The 22,016-nt window shown below is 38.8% G+C and overlaps 2 protein-coding genes across 2 annotated transcripts; one reads left to right on the top strand and one right to left on the bottom strand.

The window, feature by feature from the left end:
* Nucleotides 1–10,875: 10,875 nt before the first annotated feature.
* LOC109152954 (wall-associated receptor kinase-like 14) lies at nucleotides 10,876–16,585 on the top strand. Its single transcript, XM_019300660.1, has 3 exons — nucleotides 10,876–11,720; nucleotides 14,033–14,110; nucleotides 15,257–16,585. Exons 1-3 carry the CDS (start codon nucleotides 11,030–11,032, stop codon nucleotides 16,381–16,383), a joined length of 1,896 nt encoding a protein of 631 aa, XP_019156205.1. The 5' UTR covers nucleotides 10,876–11,029; the 3' UTR covers nucleotides 16,384–16,585.
* Nucleotides 16,586–19,360: 2,775 nt separating this feature from the next.
* Nucleotides 19,361–21,116, bottom strand: LOC109152956 (allene oxide synthase 1, chloroplastic-like). The gene has a single exon (XM_019300663.1). It carries the CDS (start codon nucleotides 21,013–21,015, stop codon nucleotides 19,456–19,458), a length of 1,560 nt encoding a protein of 519 aa, XP_019156208.1. The 5' UTR covers nucleotides 21,016–21,116; the 3' UTR covers nucleotides 19,361–19,455.
* Nucleotides 21,117–22,016: the final 900 nt, after the last annotated feature.

The raw sequence follows: 22,016 nt of genomic DNA, 5'->3' as shown, positions 1-22,016 counted from the left end.
AAAGCATTATTGCAGGTACGATAATGGTGGTGTCATAAGTGTGAGATCTAAATATACAGAGCATAATCTACGAGAAACTTAACTCGTAGTAGCGGAAGCGGAAGCACGGTAGATCTCCAGCCATGGTTGATATCTTGTTGTATTGCCTCTTGAAGTAGATCTGTAGGGTTAGCCGTTTTGTCTTATACTTGACTCAGAACCCTAGATGGTGTATTGGTATTTTCTGAGCAGTATAAGTACCATATAATGAATCATGTATCTTGTATCCCATCAATACAAGCTTTATATAGGCACATTGGTGGATATAAGACTTAAACCTAAAGGTCCAACCCAACCAATTACTTAATGGGCCTAGTCCACTTGCACTACATAAGTAAGACCCATAATATATAATATATATTATACGGGAAAGTCTTACAATAAGAAGTAGAAGAAAGTGTTTGATTGAAGTCCGGTTTTGGGATCTTAGCAGTCTTTGTTTTTGGCAATGGGCATGTGGGGCTGTGGGGGTTTTAATCACTTCTTCATCTTTCACTCTACCCATGCTTCTTCATCAAGGAAGGTGAATATCGATCATGTGGGTGCCATGAAGACCTAGATAGCCTTTTTTTTTGACTGCGCGACGATATACAATTGATTTAATTGATGAATAAGTTTAGTGTAAGATCGTCTATGTATATGTAATACTTTTTTGATGGGTTCATAAAAAAAATATTATTTTTTTTTTTTTGAAAATTTTCTGCGGTGCTTCATTAGAAAAATGCTGAAATAATGTCTGGTGGGTGAGTATCCCAGTACATAGTATCAGGTTGCTGATAAGCCGTAGTGGCTAAAGCATGAGCTAAATAATTGTCCGATCTAGAAATATAATTAAAAGAACATGAGTGAAAATAAACGGCAATTTGCCTGCAGCTATCAATGGCATAGCCAACGTAAGAGCGAAACGCAGTGGTTGATGATGTAAGGTAGCGTTGTAGTGTCAAACAATCCGTGTAGATCTCAATATTCTGTTCACCTCGATCCTTTAGCCATGATAAAACTTCCTTACACGCCAAAGCCTCAGCGGCGCCGTACAGGCCGGTAGCGGCGCGGTTAGTGCCGAGAAATAGGCTCCATCTCCATCTAATAAAACGGCCCCTACAGTTGCATTCCCTGTCTCGTGTAGATATCCCGCATCGACCATGCATCTTCTCACTGGCGGCACAGAGGATCCGGCGGCGTCGGCAGCACCGCGGCCGGCGGTGGGACTCGCCTGGGCAGCGTGGCGGTTTTCTGTCGGCAGCGTAGCAGTGGCAGTGGCAGCCACGGCTGGGCGGGACTGAGTCCATGCGGTCTTGGCTGCCGCTGCGGCTCTGAGTAGGGACCCCGGGCGTGGTAAAAACGCCTCCCAAACTGCACCATTTCGAGCTTTCCAAATATTGTATAGAATTGATGCTGCATATAACATTCCATCAGAATCTAAAATATTTAGAAGTTCCCCAAACCAAACATGAAAAATATCCGTGACAATATTGGGGATTGTAAGGTTGGATTGATCCCAAATGTTTCTTGCAAAATCACACAAGACTAATGCATGCATTGTATTCTCATGTGATATCCCACACATAGCACAATATGGGTTCACCTCCACCCTCTTTAAAAGCAAGTTCGTAGTTGTAGGCAAAATATCACAAATAGCTCTCCAGAGGAACATTTTCCACTTTGGTGGAATTTTTAGTCTCCATAAAGCTAACCAATTAGTAAAGGGGCCTTGATTATTCTCATAATCTCCCACCAATCGTCTGTACCCGCTTTTCACAGAATATAATCCTCTCGGGTCCCCGTACCAATACCATGCATCATTATAATCCCGGGATACAGGTACTCTCATAATTCTCTCGACATCCGTAGGTTGAAATAAATCTGATAAAATTTCATTATCCCATGTACCAGTTTGTTGATCTATTAGCCCCACTACTCTGGCCTCTCGTAACTGTATAGGCATCTCTGTTTGTATCATAGGGTCCTGGTCATCCAGTAACCATGGATGGGTCCATATAGATGTAGTTTCCCCATTCCCAATTCTTCGTCTGACCCCACTACAAATTATGCTCTTTGACGCCATTATACTCCGCCAACAAAAACTGGGATTATTTCCTACCTGCGCATCAAAGAAAGTATCCCTGGGAAAATATCGGCTTTTGTAAACACGAGCTACTAAGGAATCAGGCTTAGTGAGCATTCGCCATGCTTGTTTCCCCAACATAGCTAGATTAAATGCACGTAGGTCCTTAAAACCCAATCCACCATACTTCTTAGGAACACATAGCTTGTCCCAAGCCTTCCAGTGAACTCGGTTGTCCGTCCCAGAACCCCACCAATATCTATTCATCATTCTTTCTATAGCCGTGCATACTGATATAGGTAGCAAAAAAACACTCATTGAGAAGGTAGGCATAGATTGTGCCACACTTTTCAACAGTATTTCTTTCCCTGCCTGAGACAATAGCTTTTTATTCCACGACCCAATTCTTTGGCGTATTTTATCCTCAATATATGCAAAAGCTGCCTTTTTATTCCTACCCACAAACGAAGGTAGACCCAAATACTTGCCAAAGTTTGGTGCCTGCTCCACCCCCAAAACTTGGGCCACACTTTCCCTATCCACATTACTCGTATTCCTGCTATAACAAATACTCGACTTGTGGTAGTTAACCACATGTCCCGATAGATCCTCATATACAGTCAGGCATTTCTTTATCTCATTAGCCTCTTCCACATTAGCCTTAAAGAATAAAAGGCTATCGTCCGCAAAAAACAAATGAGAAATCTGAGGGGCACCTCTTGCTACCCTACATCCATGAATTATTCCCGCTCTGTTAGCCTGTTGTAGTAACAACGAGAGTCCCTCTGCACAGATAATAAACAAATATGGGGATAGCGGGTCTCCCTGTCTCAAACCACGCGTGGGTATTATTGGGTCACTCCTTGAGCCATTTATCAGAATACTATAGGAGACTGTGGTCACACATTTCATAATCAAATCAACCCATCTATCATGGAAACCCAATGCCATCATCATATTACGGAGAAAAGGCCACTCCATTCGATCATACGCCTTAGCCATATCCAGCTTAAGTGCACCCCAGCCCCTCAATCCACACTGTTTTCGATTCAGAAAGTGCCCCACTTCTGCAGCTAATAGAATATTATCTGTTATCAATCTATCTGGGATAAAAGCACTCTGTGTCTCAGATATTATTCCTTCCATCAAAGGCTTCATTCTATTAGCCATCATTTTAGCTATTATTCTGTAAATGACATTGCTAAGTGCTATAGGGCGCAAATCAGTTACTAACTCTGGATTACTCTTTTTAGGGATCAACACAATATCTGTCTCATTCAAGCCAGACGGGAGGTCACCTGATTCAAGACAGTTTAGCACAAAACTCGCAACATCCCCTCCTACCACATCCCAGAAATGCTGATAAAAACCCGGATTCATTCCATCCGGTCCCGGTGCTTTATCCGGATACATTGCAAACAATGCATCCTTTACTTCCTCCAGATTAAATGGTCGTAATAGTGAGTCATTCTGCGCCTGTGATACCCTGGGTTCTATCCCCCAAAAAAATCATCTCCAGTTCCCGGACCCCCAGAGCTGAAAATATTCTTAAAATAGTCCAGAATGATATCTCTCATGGGATCCCCCTCCAACCAATCCCCATTGTCATTCATTAATCTAAGTAAAGTATTCTTTTTCTTTCGGTGAGAGGCATACCTGTGAAAGAATTTGGTATTGGCGTCAGCTTCCTTGAGCCAGTGCTGCTTGGCTCTCTGCCTCCAGTATGCATCCTCCTGGGCCTCAGTGCGACTCAGAAGTTGCTCTATTCGCTGAAACTCGACAAGAGAGGCCGAGTCAGTGCATCCTCTCAAACGTTGTTGATCCCGTTTCAGCTGCACAATCTGTTTCCCATACTTATGGAACCGATCCCCACCCCATCGTGTTAACCGGTTTCCACAGTATTGAACACAACCCTGTAAACCCTGCCCTCTCCCTTCCTGCCACGCCTGCTCCACCACACCCCTACATCCCTCATCATATAACCATGCCATCTCAAACCTAAAACCCCTTCTTCTAACCCCATCCCTCCCTACCTCCTCCTGAACTGTGAAAAAAATGGCTGAATGATCTGACTTCCTGGTTCTCAAATTCATAACCTTTACATGGGGAATTATATTGCGCTACTCGTTCGTTACTAGGACCTTATCAAGTCTCTCCTCAATCCAGTTTGCAGTCCCTTTCCCCTTCTCCCAGGTATATGGGTATCCAATCATTGGCAACTGGGCCAATCCACAATCCTCAATCGTCTCCCCAAACCCTCGAAGAAGGCTATTCGGATGTGGATTTCCCCCTCTCTTCTCATACTGGTATAGCAAATCATTAAAATCCCCCACCACCACCCACGGGAGATTCGATTTTGCCGCCAACATTCTCAACAAATCCCATGATTCAGCACGCCTATTACGGTCCGAATAACCATAGTAACACGTCATTCTCCAGGCCGGATTACCTGTCATAGTTACCTCAATATCAACGTAGTTTCTTGAGTAACTAAGGAGTCTCGCCGTATTATTCTTCTTCCACAATAACGCTAATCCACCACTCAAACCATCATTGTCAACATAAAATAAGCCTTCGAAACCGATCGTAACACGAAGACGCTCAGCATGATCTCGCGCTACCTTAGTTTCTATTAGAAATACAAAGTCGGGTTGCTTTTTGGACACCATGTCCACCACCTCTCGAACTGTCCGTGGATTACCCAAGCCACGGCAGTTCCAACTCAGCGTACTCATTAGCGTCGCCAAACAGTGATGATCACCGGAAAAAACGTAGGAAACCGTCGGAAACCTAGCAAACCCTAGGGGAGGAGAAAACTCTAGCAAACCCTAGAGAGAAATTTTTTATAAAAAAAAAAAAAAAACAATTGATGGGTTAGACGGTCTTACATTTTAGCTAGATAAAAAAATATATTACATTTTAGCTAAAGTATTACACATATCATATTAGACGGTCTTACAAGTACAACACTCATTTTTAATGGGTTAACATATTTATAAATTTTTTGCTAATTAGTTTTAACAATTCTATATAGTCATGGGTGAAAAGATCAAAGCTACTAAAGTAACAATTGAAGGGTGAAAAGTGGTTATGAGAAGAATCTAAGACCGGAGTCACTAATATGAAATAATTCAACGAATAAAATGTCATTTTTTTTGAATTATAATGTCTGGTTAATTTCAATTTTGATTTCTTAATTATTGTATTTTTACAATATATGAGATTTATTAAAGATGTTTTCCACTTTATACTCATCAGTTGATACTACCCAACACCTTTTCCACTCCTTAATCACAATGTGTAACTTTTAATCTCTAATTGTAGTTTGATTTACACTATCAACCTAGTTAATATATCATTGTTGGATTAAAAACAAATAAACTCAATCCATACCATTAACAGTTAATTAATCAATTAAATCTTATTTTTAAATAAATATTCGCTCAAGCATCAAAATGCCATCCAAAAAAAACAACTTCAAACTTACCTAGATAAAATAACATAGATAAGTTTCACAATAATAATAATAATAATAATAATAATAATAATAATAATAATAATAATAATAAATATATAATGGCCTCTCTCTCCCCTTTGTAAATTTGCAGCCACATGTCACCCTTTAAAAAAGTGTATGTAGGTTTTGTAAAGAGGGGAATCCCATAGATGCGAATGGCCTAAGCACTAGCTTTCCATGTGCTTCAATTTCCCATAAATTGGTCCAAACAAACTTGTCATATATACATTCCTCCTATATAATAGAAAATTATTTAAAATGAAAAAAAAATCAAAAATAATAAATATAATTAAAAAAAAGTGAGTGTAATGTTACTCACATGTAATGTTATCCTAATTTAAAAGTACCAATTTGAAAACATGGTACTTCACCAATTCACCTCTCCATAGGTTAATTATTAATTATACAAATATCAGTGTATAATAAAATCGTGTACATAAATCCAATAGGGTAGCTCAAGTGACAAATGAGCTCTCTTTGTAAGAGAGAATTCTGGGATAACCCGGGTTCGATGCCCAACTAGGAAAAAAAATCGTGAAATTTACCCCATTGTAATGAAGATCATACATAATTTTCATACCTGAAGATCATGAATTAGATTATATTATTTTCAACACCATTTCAATCAAACTCATGAAACTATTGAGATTTGTCTCTAGCCCATAATTTCTTGGATGAAGTTTCACTTTCACCGCCCCTTTTGATAATCTAATTACTAAATTAGAAAGGTTGTCTGTCCTCCATGGAATCTATCCACCGACCAGTCTGACACACTTACTTTCTTTGTCGTCTCCAACAAGATTCCTTATTTTTGTATATATCTATCTGCTTATATCCAAACCCAAACCTCTATGAACTACTATACATACTCCCACTAAAATCTGATATCTGATCTATAGATTATATTCTTCCATATCTTATCTCAGAGAAATAGAAAGATGAGCTCCATAGTCGACACCAAGAAGAAGAAGCAGATATCTGCAGAAGAAGAAGAAGGCGAAAACAACACCCAGAACTTCCGCGCCGCCGCCGCAGTGACAAGCCATATACAGTTGAAGCAGCCGGCGGCGAACTCCGGTGACACGCTGGACAAAGACGTGGTTCTCCGGCGCATCCGTCACCGGCGGAGAGTGAACAGGCTGAAATCCACCGTCAAAGCTTTTCTGGGCTTCGGGTCATCCTCCGCTTATAACAAGGATAAGCATAATAAGCAGAGTGGTGTTAATCCTCCTCCAACTTCTCAGATGATTAGCTGGGTTGATGATGCTTTTGCAGCCCCTTAATTAATCGTTCTTAATTATGTATCATAGTTAATTAATGTTTGTAATATATGTTTTGAGTACCCCTTGTTATGTTTTATGTGAGCATTTGTTGATTGTTAGTGGTAGGTATAGAACTCAAAAAGCTAGTTTTGTGAATTATGAGTAGTTAATTGTAAATTTATTTGTACATATAATTGTAAAACATATGAATAGATATTGTGAAAGGTGATCGGATAAAGTATGGAATAAGAAGGAAGAATAAAATAGTAATTAATTATTGGTCACTCGAGGTGAGCCAAGAACAAAGCATATTATTTAAGCTGGCAAAGTATTAGCTCCAAGAAAATTCATAGTTAATACTGGAAAGGTGAACTCTAGATGAAACTCGCATTGTAATTATAGTCGACAAAGAGTCATAAGGAGGTAAATCAGTATCTGTAGGTTGATCGGTTGTTGTTTCTTGTGAACTGTATGCTGGCCCAACTAAGTACATGAGTCTGGCCGGTGCTCTACTTCAGTACTTGATTGTTACGCAGCCTAATTTTTTGTATGCGGTGAGTTGGTTGCGTCAATATATGCATGCACCCACTGATGCTCATTGGTATCAGCTTAAGCGAATATTGCGGTATGTCAAAGGCACTCTAGATTATGGTTTGCGATTGCGCAAGTGTGTGGCTTCAAGCTTGCATGCAAACTGGGCTGGGTGTCCAGTTGGTCGTAAATATATCAACTAGTGGTTTTGCTTTGTTTTGGGATCGAATTTGATTTCCTGGGTGTGCAAGAAACAACGAATTGTTACTAGGTCGTCCATTGAAGCTGAATATAAAGCGTTGGTTGATGTGTCCAATTGAGCATTGGTTGTTGCTAGGTCATCCACCGTTCGGTTAATTCGATTAACCGAGATTTTGTAAATCCTTTAACCATTAATCGAATCGAAATTTTTTGATTAAAGAACGATTAGTCAAAATAATTCTTCGATTCAGTCGGTTAACCAAACTTTAACCGAAATTTGCACACTCCTAACTAGACGTTATCAAGAAGTATGCCATATCATGTGTAATACGATGGTTGTGTCTCACTGAGTCGCTGTAGACGTTTGTTTATGAGAATATAGGGGTTAGTTATAAAAATCTCATGTCTAAAGAGTAGTAAAAAGATTGTTTGGGATCAAAAGTCACGAGTAACATGATTCAAGGCTGGGGCACCTAGTTCACCTCATGGACATGATCGATTTGGGATAAAACTGATGAGTTTTAAGATTAATTGTAGATTTTTTTTTTATTTATTTCTTAAGTAATTAGGTCAAAAATTAATATTGAACTCTCTAAAATTTAAGATTTTGTGTTGTTACTCATCTTACACGGCCTAAAATCCGGTCATCGGTATAAATCAATCTTTCCTTCATACCAAGTGACAGTAGTGAATGATAATAAGTCCAACAAAGTGGGTATAATATTGAAAGAGGAAAGGGAATAAATTCCCACGGATGAAAGTTGTGATTATAATATATTTGTATAGGAAATCTGCAAGCAGTTTCCGTGAGTAATACCATAAATATTTTAATGATAAACATTTTATATTATACATTAAAGATTATAACAAAACACAAAAGAGCAATCTTTAATTTATTCTATCCAATCTGGAATTTGGGATTTGTCGTAATTAAGAATTTTGTGTTGACAAAGACTTCCCCCCTGGAATTTCGGGTCTGGTCGTCCTCCGACTTCGGAAATGTTAGGTTGCTGCCATTAAAGCTAAGCTTGAATTCTCAAGTTCTACAAAGAGCATTAAATATCTAGTCATACTATAGTAACTATACAGATGTATATTTCAAAAATATTTTACTCATGTCACAAGCGTATGCGTAGTGGTAAAGGGCGATCGAGTATATAGATTATATTCTTGTAAATTCACAATTAGTTCGATGTGTATCATGTTTAATGCAAAACGTCATAATTTTTTTAGTATTATCGGATGTATTACAAGTAATATATGTTTAATGTTTGATCCTGTGACATTCTCTCACGGAGAGGGACAAATGTGTCAATTGAGCACAAGGTGCTTACCAGAAAATGTTATAATTAATTAACTACAGAGTATTTAATTAAAAAGTACTCATGTATAATGATTTCACAAACAACATGGCATGTCAAATAAAATTTGTGTTCCCTAACTTAATGTCACGATTGAAGGTAGCAGTGTGAGCATTCAAATTTCACTGGAAATATGAACGAGAAAAAGGTTCACGATAATGGAAGGTGTGAATTAGATTCCTTGTTCGCACATGAAAATTAAGGTATGATTGGTTGGCTAATTGCACGACTCGTGATTTACCTCTGCAGTGACTTTAGGAGTAAGGGCATGTGGTCTATGGATTTAGGATTAGTTCGGCAAATTCGGGATTACACAAGTATAAAAATAAAAATAAAAATAATAACTACTTTATCATTTTTCGTTCATTCACTGAGCACTGTACAGAAAATGATGCATAAAAAGCTTTTGAAAAAAAAAAAACAAAAAAACATTGTTTTAATTAATATTCTTGTAAACGAAATTATATTAATTGTTCACCTTACCATACATTAACAACTTGTTTTAAGCATTTAGTGTGCATGTACTAAATATTCTGATTCGATTTAGGAGTCACAAAATATTCTTTAAAAATCTTCCAATTCATTCCCCTTCTCAAGCAAGATACCATACTCCTAACAAAATAATATTTTTTAGTAAGGCGTATAGTTTCGTGATGATATGCCTTATTTTTAACTCGAGATATATTTTTCATACGTTGTATGTATTTTTCTAATTAAACGTTAAATATTACACCCAAAATGAACTTATAACTAAACAATTATTTGAAACGTTGAAAAAGAAAATTGCTTGCTAGTATTATAAAGCCTTTGTGTAAAATGTATTTGTAATTCAGCAAAAATAAATTTTAAAAATAAAGAAATAATTTTTTACAAATACAACAAATAAAATAAAAGAAAGATCAGGCAAAGACATTACCCTCAAACAAAAGAGCACAACCCCACAACGAAGCCAATTAACAACAAAAATATACTTTGAAATGCTGAAAAAGAGATGTGAGCGCACGAACATTATACAATATTATTAAACATCATAGGACATGAGGTATCTTTTCCCAAAAGGTTGAATCTCCAACCCCAGTCCGACAAAGCATTTGGGAGAATGTAAATCATGGTGATTCAATGGCTAATCCAAACACACTGCCGCTGCCGAGGTTTGAAACTTGGTCTCTTCTCCCAAATACTGCCTACTGAACCTGTGAGCTAAGCCTGTGCGGGCAGAACATGAGATATCTATCATGATGTAGTGACTTAATTTTATTTATTTTTTAATGAAAAAAGTAGCAACTAGGGTAACTCCAGCCCACCCCTCGCCAAAAAAATAAAATAAAATAAAAAAATTCATGAAAGTGAATTGCAATTACCCTTTCCTTGAGGACAAGGTATTTGACAAGCCAAAGGTATTCACACCATATTTTCAACCTTTCCACACGGGTACAATTACATACATAAAAATTACAATCATCATTACAATTTTAGAATGTAAATCCACCTCTTATTTTTGACTTTGAATGTGACACAAACTAATTAATATTTAATCTAATATCCAAAAGATTAATTTCTCCACTTTTAATGTTCACATCTTAATTAGTTAGAATGATTTTTACTGATCCCAAAAGTAATAGCAACTCTTGTTTTTAATTGAAAATCTTCAATTTCTTACCACTTTAAGAATTTATAGCTGTTATTGACTACTTATGTATTATCGATCTGATGACTTCATCATGTGTTAAAAAATTAATACAGTAAAAGAACTTTAAAATGGGTAGTCAGATCAGTGCAACATTATTCTCGTACCAGAAGATTATGAGTGTGCTGTATTATAAAAACTTTGATTATGCATCATTATATATATAATTACGTAATGAATGAATCAAACGGTAGTGGGACACGACACAATAGACGACTATAGTTGTAGCCTAAATTTGAATGCGGTTTGGTCAAATGACCCATAATTTTGTTCTGTTACCCCTGTGATTATGCCGTCCATATGTTTCTGATTTCTTTTTGTCTTCTTCATCCTCTTTTTTCCTCCCATGACTAAACTGTTTCAAGAATGATACTAGGTTTCATCGTTTTCTTGATTTTCCGATCAAACGCCGTTTCCGCCGCCTGCAACAGATCATGCGGCCATGTTTCTCCTGCGGAGCTTCCGTCCCCGTTTGGGTTCTCCTCCGGCTGCGAAATCCGCCTGAACTGCACATCCCGGGGAACTATGGCGGTGGACGACTTCCCGGTCTACGACGTGACCGCCGACAGTATTCTGATCAACCTTCCGGCGAAATGCGGGCGGCCCATTGCGGCCGCGGGGGCGTTGTTCACGGCGAACTACGCGCCCACCAGGCAAAACGACATTCTCCTGCAGAATTGCAGCTCGCCGGAGACCGATTGCCGGGTCCCGTCGACGGAGATTGGGACGCGTTTCGACCTCCTCGATTGCGGGAGCGGAATGGATAACATTAGCTGTTATTCGGAGAAAACTAAACGCGGAAAGTTTATTCATTTTGACGGATTGATGAAAACTGGGTGCAAATCTCTGTTCTCCGCCGTGGCCGTGAAGTCTCTGGGCAACTCGCCGGCGGTGGCGATGGATATTCAGGTGGTTCAGTTGGAGTGGTGGCTCACCGGAAAGTGCCGGTGCTCTAAGAATGCTAATTGTACTAGAATCGGGCGGGTGGGTTATCGGTGCCAGTGCTTTGAAGGGTTCGCCGGAGATGGCTACCAGTCTGGATCCGGTTGCCGGAAAGGTATTTATAGCTCCCAGAGTCTAATTATTTTAAAGCATTTAATTTTGTGTTTATTCAATTCATTTCAATGGCTTAGGGTTGGATCTTGGCTTAATTAATGGATTAGTTGATGAATTAAATTAATTAATCCAGAGAATGATAAATACAATTCAATTAAAAATTCTAATATATCACAAAATAGGGTTAATTTATGTTTTAGTAGCTCAACTATTTTTGTATTTTCCTTTTTCATTTTTGGTTATTAATTCTAAAATCAATCAATTTTTTAACTAAATTTTGATTTTTTTTTAAAAAAGAAACACGGTCTAAAATTTAAATAAATATAGGTTTAACAAGCCGCAATATCTCGATTCTAGAGTAAGATGGTGTTTGATTTCTTAAGGAAGAGTCTCACAATCTAAAGATCATTAAGACATAATATTGAAAGTTGGACAATCAAGACTATTAAAAGTAATCAATTTTACCAAAAAGTGTTAACTTAAGTGGGAGAAATTTGAATCATTTAAATATAAAATCCATTCCCTTAGAAGACTAAGTTAAATTAGTCTTATTTTAGTGAAATGAGAATGCTAGTTATTTTTTTTTTTTTTTTGAATGTTACTGGCCCTATTACATTGTAGTATCTGTTCATATACTTTCTCAACCTACTGAAACACAAAGAACCAATAACACCTCCACTGAGGCTCGAACTCATAACCTTCCAAATGGAAGTCCAACCCGGGTACCATTAGACCACATAGTCTTGGTGAATGCTAGTTAATTATGTAAAGAATAATGTCATGAATGTATTTTATATAATAGGGAATACCAAAAAAACATATGACATGACTTTATTAATTGAATGGATGGTACAAGACTAAGGCAGAGCGGGGCGAGCCAACCTATTTTAGGCCCGTATTTTGACGGGTTTTTTATTCCGCCTTTATTATATGACGGGCTTTTTATCTCGCTTTTATTATATGACGGGCTTAGGCGGTCTATATGTCCGTTTCGATAGCTCTAAAGATATGTGATATAGTGTTACAAAAATTACGCCTAGACACCGATTAATCAGCGCCTAGGCGCTGGCCGTGCTGCCTAGAGTATCACCATAATCGGTGGTCTAGGCAGCTGACTGGCTAGGCAGCCGATTAGGTCGCCTAGGCGCTGACCGCTTAAGTCTCTTAGGCGCCGATTAGCTATTGTTCTCTTCTTTTTTAAATTGATTATTTCACTCAAAACGATATCGTTTTGAGCAAAATAACCGTAAACTGTTTAAACTCTAGATGTTTTTTAGGTTAATATTTAATATTTTAGTATTAATTATCAAAGTATTAAATAGTTTATAATTATCAAGTCTTAAAAATTAAATAAAAACTTAAACAATTTTTTTTTTAAAAAAAAGATACACAAGTACTTAGGAGTCGATTAATCACCATCTAATCGTTTTTCGAATGTCTAGCAATTTTTTCAACCATGATGTGCCGCGAAAGGCCTAAAGGGGTGTGAAAATTGGGTTAAGTTGACAAAAGGCTCATAATTGATTACAAAATTGGTGGGGCAAAAGCCGCTTTGGAAAAAAGATTGGGGAAAGGGAAATAGTTTTAAAATTGAGTGCACCACTATGCTCTTGTCCGTTTTTGGTACTCTTTTTCCCAAAAATCGTTAGAAAATGATGAAGCTTGGTCCCAAAGGAAAATGATGTATAGACTTTACAGGGGTAAGAAAAGGAAAAAGGATGAAATAAGCCTCTATAAGTGAAACAAAAGTATAATTATGTTCTCTAATTTTTTTTTTTAAATGTTTTATTGAGGCTCATTAAATCAGTAAAAATTTGTAATTAAATTCTAATATGACTTATTTAGCAAGTTATCAATGATTTGGTGTTTATTATACTTTCACATGAGTTATTATTTTGATGTGACAATTACTTGGCATACAATATGACAATGATTTGAAATAATTTAAAAAATATTAATAACTTAAAAAAAAAATAAAAACATTAAAAAAAAAGTTTTTAAAAAACTACCCGACAAAGACTTCCCGTCTTCATCCGGCAATTATTTTTATTACTCTTTTTATTTTTATTTTATTTTTACTATTATTTTAATCTTAAAATACTGTTAAGTAATTGTCATATTGCGTCACTACATCATAATAATAACACACGCAGAAGCTTACTGTAACATACTAAATAGTTAAAATTATAGTTCAATTGTACGTTTTGTATGTGTCACTTCGTAGTTAATGTGTAAATAGTGTTTGTAGTTTATCATTTCAATTATGTTTAACAATGTTTTACTCAAACTAAACGTGTGTTCTTGTCCAAACAGAGATCACAAAATGCAACCCTACTAAGTACCTCTCAGGCAAATGTGGAGGAACAACCAAAGTAGGTGTTCTAGTTGGAGGTAATTAAAAAACTTTCATTTCTTTAACATTCATATAGAGTAGGGATGACAATTTCAATCCGACCGTGGATATCCACCCGAACCCACCCCGCATGGATTGGATTTTTTTGGGTGATGGTGGGTGGTGGATCGAGGGTGGGTCTTAAAAAAGTAAACCCGCGGTGGGTCGGGTTGGATTTGAATTCTATGTACAAGACCCGCCTAGAACCCCACCCGACCCACCATGTGTGTGCGTGTATATATATATATATATATATATAATAGTAAAATAAGTACTAGTATATAGTTATTTATAAAAGTTTATATAACTTCGTGTATCTTTTTACTATTTTTTTTATATCAAAACTACTAAGTTTATTTTTAAAAATTAACAATTTAGTTATTATATTTAAATATTTCTATTATTTATATTTTAGTATCACTAATGGATTTTATTTTATTTTTTTATTATATGTAAATAATTTAAATATTATTTTTTGAAAAATATAATAAGATGATAAGTGGTGGGTACCCATAGTGGGCACCCGCACCCGGTGGAGGTGGGGGTGGGTTTTGAAAAAGTCCACCCGATGCGGGTTGGAGGTGGGGTGGGTGGAGAAAATATAAAGTGGGTCCGGTGATGGATGTAGCCCTCCCCGACCCACCCGACCCATTGCCATCCCTAATAGCAGTATTCTTGTATGCGCATGTTACAAGGTGTAATGAATAGACCCTAACTGTAGAAGACACATTTAAGCTCGTATCATACCCAGACTAATTCCCGTTCGCACCGGCCAACCCAATTAAGGGGCAAAGTGTTGGCAGATTGATATATACTGGATCATGCGGACATAGCTTCCCGTCTGGTCGATGCGGATTGCACCATCAAGTATGCATAAATACAATATATATTGTTCGAAAATGCAGCATAATTATCGTGCATTTTCGAACATTTTGTGGTGCATTTATGTGTACCGCATGGCTGCACGGTGAACTTGACCGTTTTAGATGGAATGATGGAACAAATTCTTTAATTCTACAGTGTTTCTAGCAGATCCCAAATCCTTATTTTCCCCTAAACCATGAATGCAAAAACACCAACATACACTACATTTTTGCAGCATTAACTTAAGCAAATCTTCTTTTCATGCTTTCCTGTGTTCCCAGGAGTTGTTGCGGGTGCTGTGTTAATGGTGACAGTAGGCCTAATCTGCTGCATCATTCGCCGGAGAATCACGCTGCACAACCGGAGCAAGAGGAGGCGGGAGCTAAGCGTGACGACGGGGATCACAATTCCGGTCTATCCCTACAGGGAAATGGAGAAAGCCACAGACTTCTTCTCAGACAAGAGGAGGCTTGGCAATGGAGCTTATGGCACTGTGTATTCTGGGAAATTAACAGACCAGGAATGGGTTGCCATCAAGAGAATCAGGCGTAGAGGCATGGACAGCAATGAACAAGTTATAAATGAGATCAAGCTTCTTTCTTCTGTAAACCATCCCAATCTGGTTCGCCTCCTGGGATGTTGCATAGAGAAAGGGGAGCAAATTCTGGTTTATGAGTTCATGCCTAATGGCACTTTATCCCAGCATTTGCAGGGAGAAAAGGGCAGTGGCCTTTCGTGGGCGGTCCGCCTTAAGATCGCCTCGGGAACGGCCCAAGCTGTGGCGTATTTGCACAACGCAATGCACCCGCCCATCTACCATAGAGACGTCAAGTCGAGTAACATCCTTCTGGACAACCAGTACAAGCCTAAAGTCGCAGACTTTGGCCTGTCCCGCCTAGGCTTGACCGAGCTCTCCCACGTCTCGACCGCCCCACAGGGCACCCCGGGGTACGTTGACCCACAGTACCACCAGAGCTTCTGCCTCTCAGACAAGAGCGACGTCTACAGCTTCGGGGTCGTTCTGGTCGAGATCATCACCGGATTGAAGGCAGTCGACCTCACCCGCCCCCAGGACGAAGTGAACCTCGCAGCCCTGGCGGTTGAAAGAATCCGAAACGGGTGCCTACACGAGATCATCGACCCATTGATCGAGCCACACAGCTGGTTCTCAGTGCACAAAGTTGCAGAATTGGCTTTCAGATGCCTGGCTTTCCACAGGGACATGAGGCCTTCAATGATGGAAGCCGCAGTCGAGTTGGAGCAAATCAGGCTAAGCGTGCAGGCGTTTCGCGAAGATTACAGCACTGCAGCTTCATCATCTGAAGCTTTATCCTCGCGTTCATCTTCATCAGACGACGCCAGTGATAAACCACTGAGTGTCAATGGAGAGGGCGAGCCTCGAGCATAACATATATAAATAATAAACGTGCAGTCTCACTATTGGTTTAACTTTTTAGTCGAGACAGAACGTATCCGATCCTTTAATTGCCAGTGTATATTTCAAGGTCTCAGTTTAGGATACATGGCAGAGTGAACAAACCTCTCCACAATCAACAATTGTAATACAACATATATTGATTGAACTTATGAACTACTATTTCCACTGCAAATTAAAGTTGTGCAGATTACTTGACTGCATTTGTGTTTGTAATTACCAATAATCTTCTTTTTTTCTTTTTATGACTAAAGAAAACTCGCAATTACTATCTGAAATTGTGCACGGGATAAATCCTGCCTTGTGACTCTAACCTGCCCAGGATACACCTAACTTCGCCTGGGTAGGATAGGCTGCGTGGCCCTATAAGAATGGGAGGTACAGTTTGAAATTGCACCCTTTGCTTCCAAAGGACGGCACTTAGGAGAATGTGGAGAAGAGGGGCACATATTCAAAAGGCTACAATGGGATAAGTGGACCAGACTAACCTACTAGTATAAATAGACCATTAGAGAATCGAGTTTTATTACATTTACTCTCAAATTCATTTGTCTATCAATCATATCGTGTAACCAAGAAGTGTAACATCAACCAATTGGAACTTGTTACATAGCACAAACTGATAGGATTTACTATAATATGCTCCACAATTTTGCTACCCATACATCTTCGTTAGATTCTAATCTACATCTCCACATTTTGTAATAGCTCTTTGCTAATTGGAGTAGTCCAACATCCTTGGTGGACTCTTCTCCTAGTCATCTTGTAAATAAACCTTACAAGGATTCTATTATTGTTCTTTAATAATAATAATATACTACGTAATAAAGAATACTTATTGATGGATGAGATACTAAGACCCAACTGACCAGTTAAGTACTGATCGATTAGACCCTTCTCTCGGTGGCTAGTCAGTGGCACGGGCTTTGGCTTAGGCATGGTATAGGCGACTTTAGAGGACTAGCAGGCTATGTAGGCAAGGTGAGGCTCACAGTCTATGGCCTAGTTCGGGCGAGAGTGGGGCAGTTCATACTAACGCGAGGTCTAATAGGACCCAACTACCTATTCCAATGTAATAAGGTATCCTAATGTGAAAGATCTTAGGAGTTAGCTTCCTTTTAGACCCCGAGTCCCCTTGTATAAATATCCTCTCTCAAAGGGTAAAAAAGATTTGATTTTTCCTAATAAACACCATTCTCTCGGTATTATTCTTATACACTCGCTGTATTAACTTTGGTGTTGGCCCATCATCGACTGTCAACACTTATTATCTCTTACATCTTGTTTTATTTATTTCAATCTATACATAATATATAAATAAGAACTAAATATGGCCATTAAATAAAAATATCTTACATGCATGTCTATTCTATCAAAATCTCTCATATAATACTCTTTATAATTATGTAAGATGCCCCTTAAAACCACTCATATATCACCCCATCTTACAAGACACCATTGGCAAAATATGTGCTGTAATCCTCACGACATGTATCATCATTGGCAAGATTTTTGATGTTATGTTTCACCATTCTTTCCAAATAATGTATAGAGATTTATCAAACGTGGAATACATGTGAAATGACTTTAGTAATGGGTCTAAAAGAGGATGGAGTTTCAGCCTTTGGTAAAGTATGATACCATCTTTTTCATGCCTAGTGCTATACCATTGAAGACATGAGGTAGACACTTCAAAATATTCACTTTCTTTGTACTATTCATAATCTTTATCCAATGCCTTTTCAAGGTATCTAATATTATTATCAAGGGAATGTAAGCTTTGAAATGTTACATTTGCATGTTCAATTCAGGTTATATTACTTTCTCAAAGAAATACAACATGCCCTCCACATCACATTTTGAAGGGGATGTGATTCCCTCCCAAACCTTGGTTTTTTAAGATTCCCAAAAACATTTACTAATTTTGCCCTTTTAATTCTAATCTTTATCTACTAAGAAATATATATTATATGTTAGCTTATTATATGTATCATATTTAATTATTTTTGCAATCATATGAGAAAGGTTATAATGCCAATTGGCACCATGTCTCTTTGTACAAAATCAAAGTTAGAAACTATGAGGATAAAAGTCATGGGTGCTGATCGATACCTTAAAATTTTTCATATACATGCGTGTTAACATTACATACTTCAGAATTAATCAAACACATTTTAATATCAAGAATGTAATCTGACATTTTGTGAACCAAAACTCTCTCAAAAAGCCTAAATCATTACATTGTGGGCTCAACCTCGGACCTTTAATTTGGGTTGCAAGACATAGTGGCACACTCATCCATCAATTCACATTACATGTGTCCACGAATGTCATTCATTCTTTTATACAATATCTTCAATACCATATCCTTAAACCTCAAAATCTTCCAATAGAAGAAGTATATAACTATTAGCTAGCCAATAAGGGCTTGTTTGGCTGCCAAGCACAAAAGTATCCATCCCCCATAAATCATTTTCCAGAAATAAGTAAAAAATAAATAAAATTATAAACTGACAAAGAAAAACGAAACAAAAAAACAAAAAAGTGGGCACCAAAAACCTTACTCAGTGAATTAGCAAACAAAATTTAACGTCACTAACAAGAGATACATAAATGTAATGTCTTTGCCAAATGCCAACTGAAGAGAATAAATTAAAACCAGAAAAGAAATGGTCAAAATGTAGTTTAGTTTTCCAGTACCACTGCCATTACCAGAGTACCAGATAGCTTATACTTATTGGAGGGCCCCGCCACAACCTCGAACCACCCTACTTAATGTTTGTTTCAACAAATACGATGTTTACCAATTCTCCCGCCCAAAAGAAGTGTCTATAATTCAGTTAGGGGATTTGTTACTGTGTCTGATAGTAAGTATATTAAAAAAAATTGTTTAACTTTTAGCGATTTATGAACAATCTAAGCTGATTTATTTTAATCACGTCTCGTTATATATAAAAGAAATAAAAATTATGATTTCATTAAAAAAAAAAATTAATCCCAACATATTACAACAAGGATAATAAAACTGTAGGCAAATATACCACGTCAGAAACTGGCTCTCTTCAGTGACGTTACGGTGACGGAAGCACCTAACGGCGACGTTCCCACCTCGATGTCGAAAGAATCGTACCGGAGGAAAAGTTCGACGACCATCAGCCGTGAAACCAAGACGACGAAATCCTTGCCGGCGCACTGTTTGTTGTTCACGGTGGGGCTCTCCGTTTCCGGGCCGTTAGACCATAACACGTGGCTCAAGAGTTCGTTTGCGTTCTCGCCGGTGAACCGGTCCGGCACGAACTCCTCGGCCCGGTCGAAGATCTTCGGGTCTTTTGTGGCGAACGGTTGGAACCCGAATAGCATCTCCCCTTCCTTGACTTCAAATACGGCGTCGTGTGACTCGACGACGAAGTCGCGTTTGGCCCGGCCGTATTGGGCCGGGACCGGCGGTTCGATCCGGAGGGCCTCGTACACCACCGACTTCATCAACGGCATCTGTTCCATCCCGGCCATCGTGACTTTCCCGCCGTTGGATTTCACGACCGACCGGATCTCCCGCGCCAGCTGCGCGTGCAGCTTCGCGCCGCCGCGGCCGATCCACTTGATCATGTTGGGGAAGAAAATCTTCATACCTCCGAACGAGTTGAAGCACGTGGCGAAGAGGAGGTTATGACAGGCCTCCTCACGTGACAGCCCGAGATTCTCGGCCTCGTCGAGAATCTCCGTTGAGTTGGCGTAGAAGAACTCATAGAGCCTCTGGTAATCTTTCTTCACCAGCGCCGCCGGCAACCGGAAAGTATGGAGGAGAGCTTCCTCTAAACCCTTAGGGAGCCCGAGAACTAATAAAGGATGGAGATTAAACACTACCCATTTCCCGACGAGATTAGGGCCGTCGTTTCCGATCTTCGTCCCCGCCGGATCAACTCCGAACCACGATCGGGCCAAGAAATTGAAAGCCGCCTGATCGTTAGCGGCATTCAAGCCGACTTTACCCTTGCTAGCTACCTCCTTCTCCAAACCCTCAAACATCTCCGTGAAGCTCCGGTGGAACTCCGGTATGACGTGGCCGCGCCGGGAGGAGAGGAGAAAGAACATCAGCTGCTTCAGTTGCGCGTGCTTCGGCTCCGACGGGTCCAGATACGAGAGGATCCGGTACCCGCCGGTGAGTTCCGTGGAGGGCATGAAAGTTCCGGTGAAGAGATCCCGTTTCTCGACCTTTCCCAGATCAAACAGCGTCGGAAAACTCTTGCCGTCGAGCAAAACCACGACGTTAGGGCTGAAGGAAATGAACGGGCCGGGTGGCATGTTCGTCCTGAAAACCGTCGACCCGTATTTCTGAACCCGAGACCGGAAAAACTCCTCTCTTCCTTGATTGTAGAAATAGTCCAGCCGATCTTTCCACGGCCCGATCAACGGCAGCCCATAGTCGCCGGGTATTTTCCTTTTTGGGAGTTTCTCCGGGACCGGGGACAAGGAAACCGACGGCGGAGTATCCGACACGGTGGCAGAAACAGGGCAAATCTTGAAACGCCGGCTAGAAGGCTTCAACGTTAAAGAAGATTTCTGAGAAGGGATTTGGAAGTGAACAGCTAATGAAGATGACGCCATTTTCTCTGTAAAGAACACAAGTGAAGTGAAGAAGAAAACTTATTGAATATGATGAATGCTTATTGTGAAATGGTGATTGCTGGCATGTTGCCCCCAGTAGAATATATGTTTATCTTCTGTATTATTATAATGCATTTATAAAGGTGAAGGTGACGAAGGATTCCATTTTAATATTGTTATTGGTGGGCCATTTTTAAAGTATTTGAAAATTATAATATTAAGTATCGTGAAATGTGTGCAACTAATTGCCATAGCCTCATTTTGGGTTTTAATGATATATTTCAAATGTTAGTGTTTGTGTAAGTTTGATTCAACGTTCAAAGTGAGAACTTTTCTGCATTTTGCAAGTTGGTATCATGTTATTTGGTAGCACAAACCAATCACTATTGATAGAATTTGATTGCTTTTAATATTAGAGTATAATAATATCTTGAGTTAATACCCAAAATGGTCCCTCGACTATGTCATAATTACCAATTTAGTCCTCAACTACCATTCTTACCCAATTAAGTCCTCAACTATGTAACTTTTACACAATTAAGTCCTCAACTATACAATTCTTACCCAATTTAGTCCCCAACTATACAATTCTTACCCAATTTAGTCCTCTGTATTAATTTGACTGTTTGTTGACTGTCAAAAGTCGGGATAAAATTATAATTTTACAAGATTTCTCCTTCCTCTCCATTTAGCAGCGCCAAACCATGCAACAATACACTCCGATCAGATTTCGATCGTCAAAATATCGTTGGAAATCAAATTCATGGGCTATCCGATGTATAACCACTACTTCGATACTGACAGGTTTAGAACCCAACCGGAGCTTATTGCTACATGGTTTGGCGCTGCTAAATGAGGAGGAAGGACAAAACTTGTAAAATTACAACTTTATTTCCACTTTTGACAGTCAACAAACAGTCAAATTGACAAAGGACTAAATTGGGTAAAAATTGTATAGTTGAGGACTTAATTGGGTAAGAATGATAGTCGAGGACCAAATT

The sequence above is a fragment of the Ipomoea nil genome, unplaced genomic scaffold (genome assembly GCF_001879475.1).
Source record: "Ipomoea nil cultivar Tokyo-kokei standard unplaced genomic scaffold, Asagao_1.1 scaffold2480, whole genome shotgun sequence".
Classification (NCBI taxonomy): Eukaryota; Viridiplantae; Streptophyta; class Magnoliopsida; order Solanales; family Convolvulaceae; genus Ipomoea; species Ipomoea nil.
The sequence above is the reverse complement of the archived record's forward strand: the minus strand, read 5'-3'. Positions and strand labels throughout refer to the sequence as shown.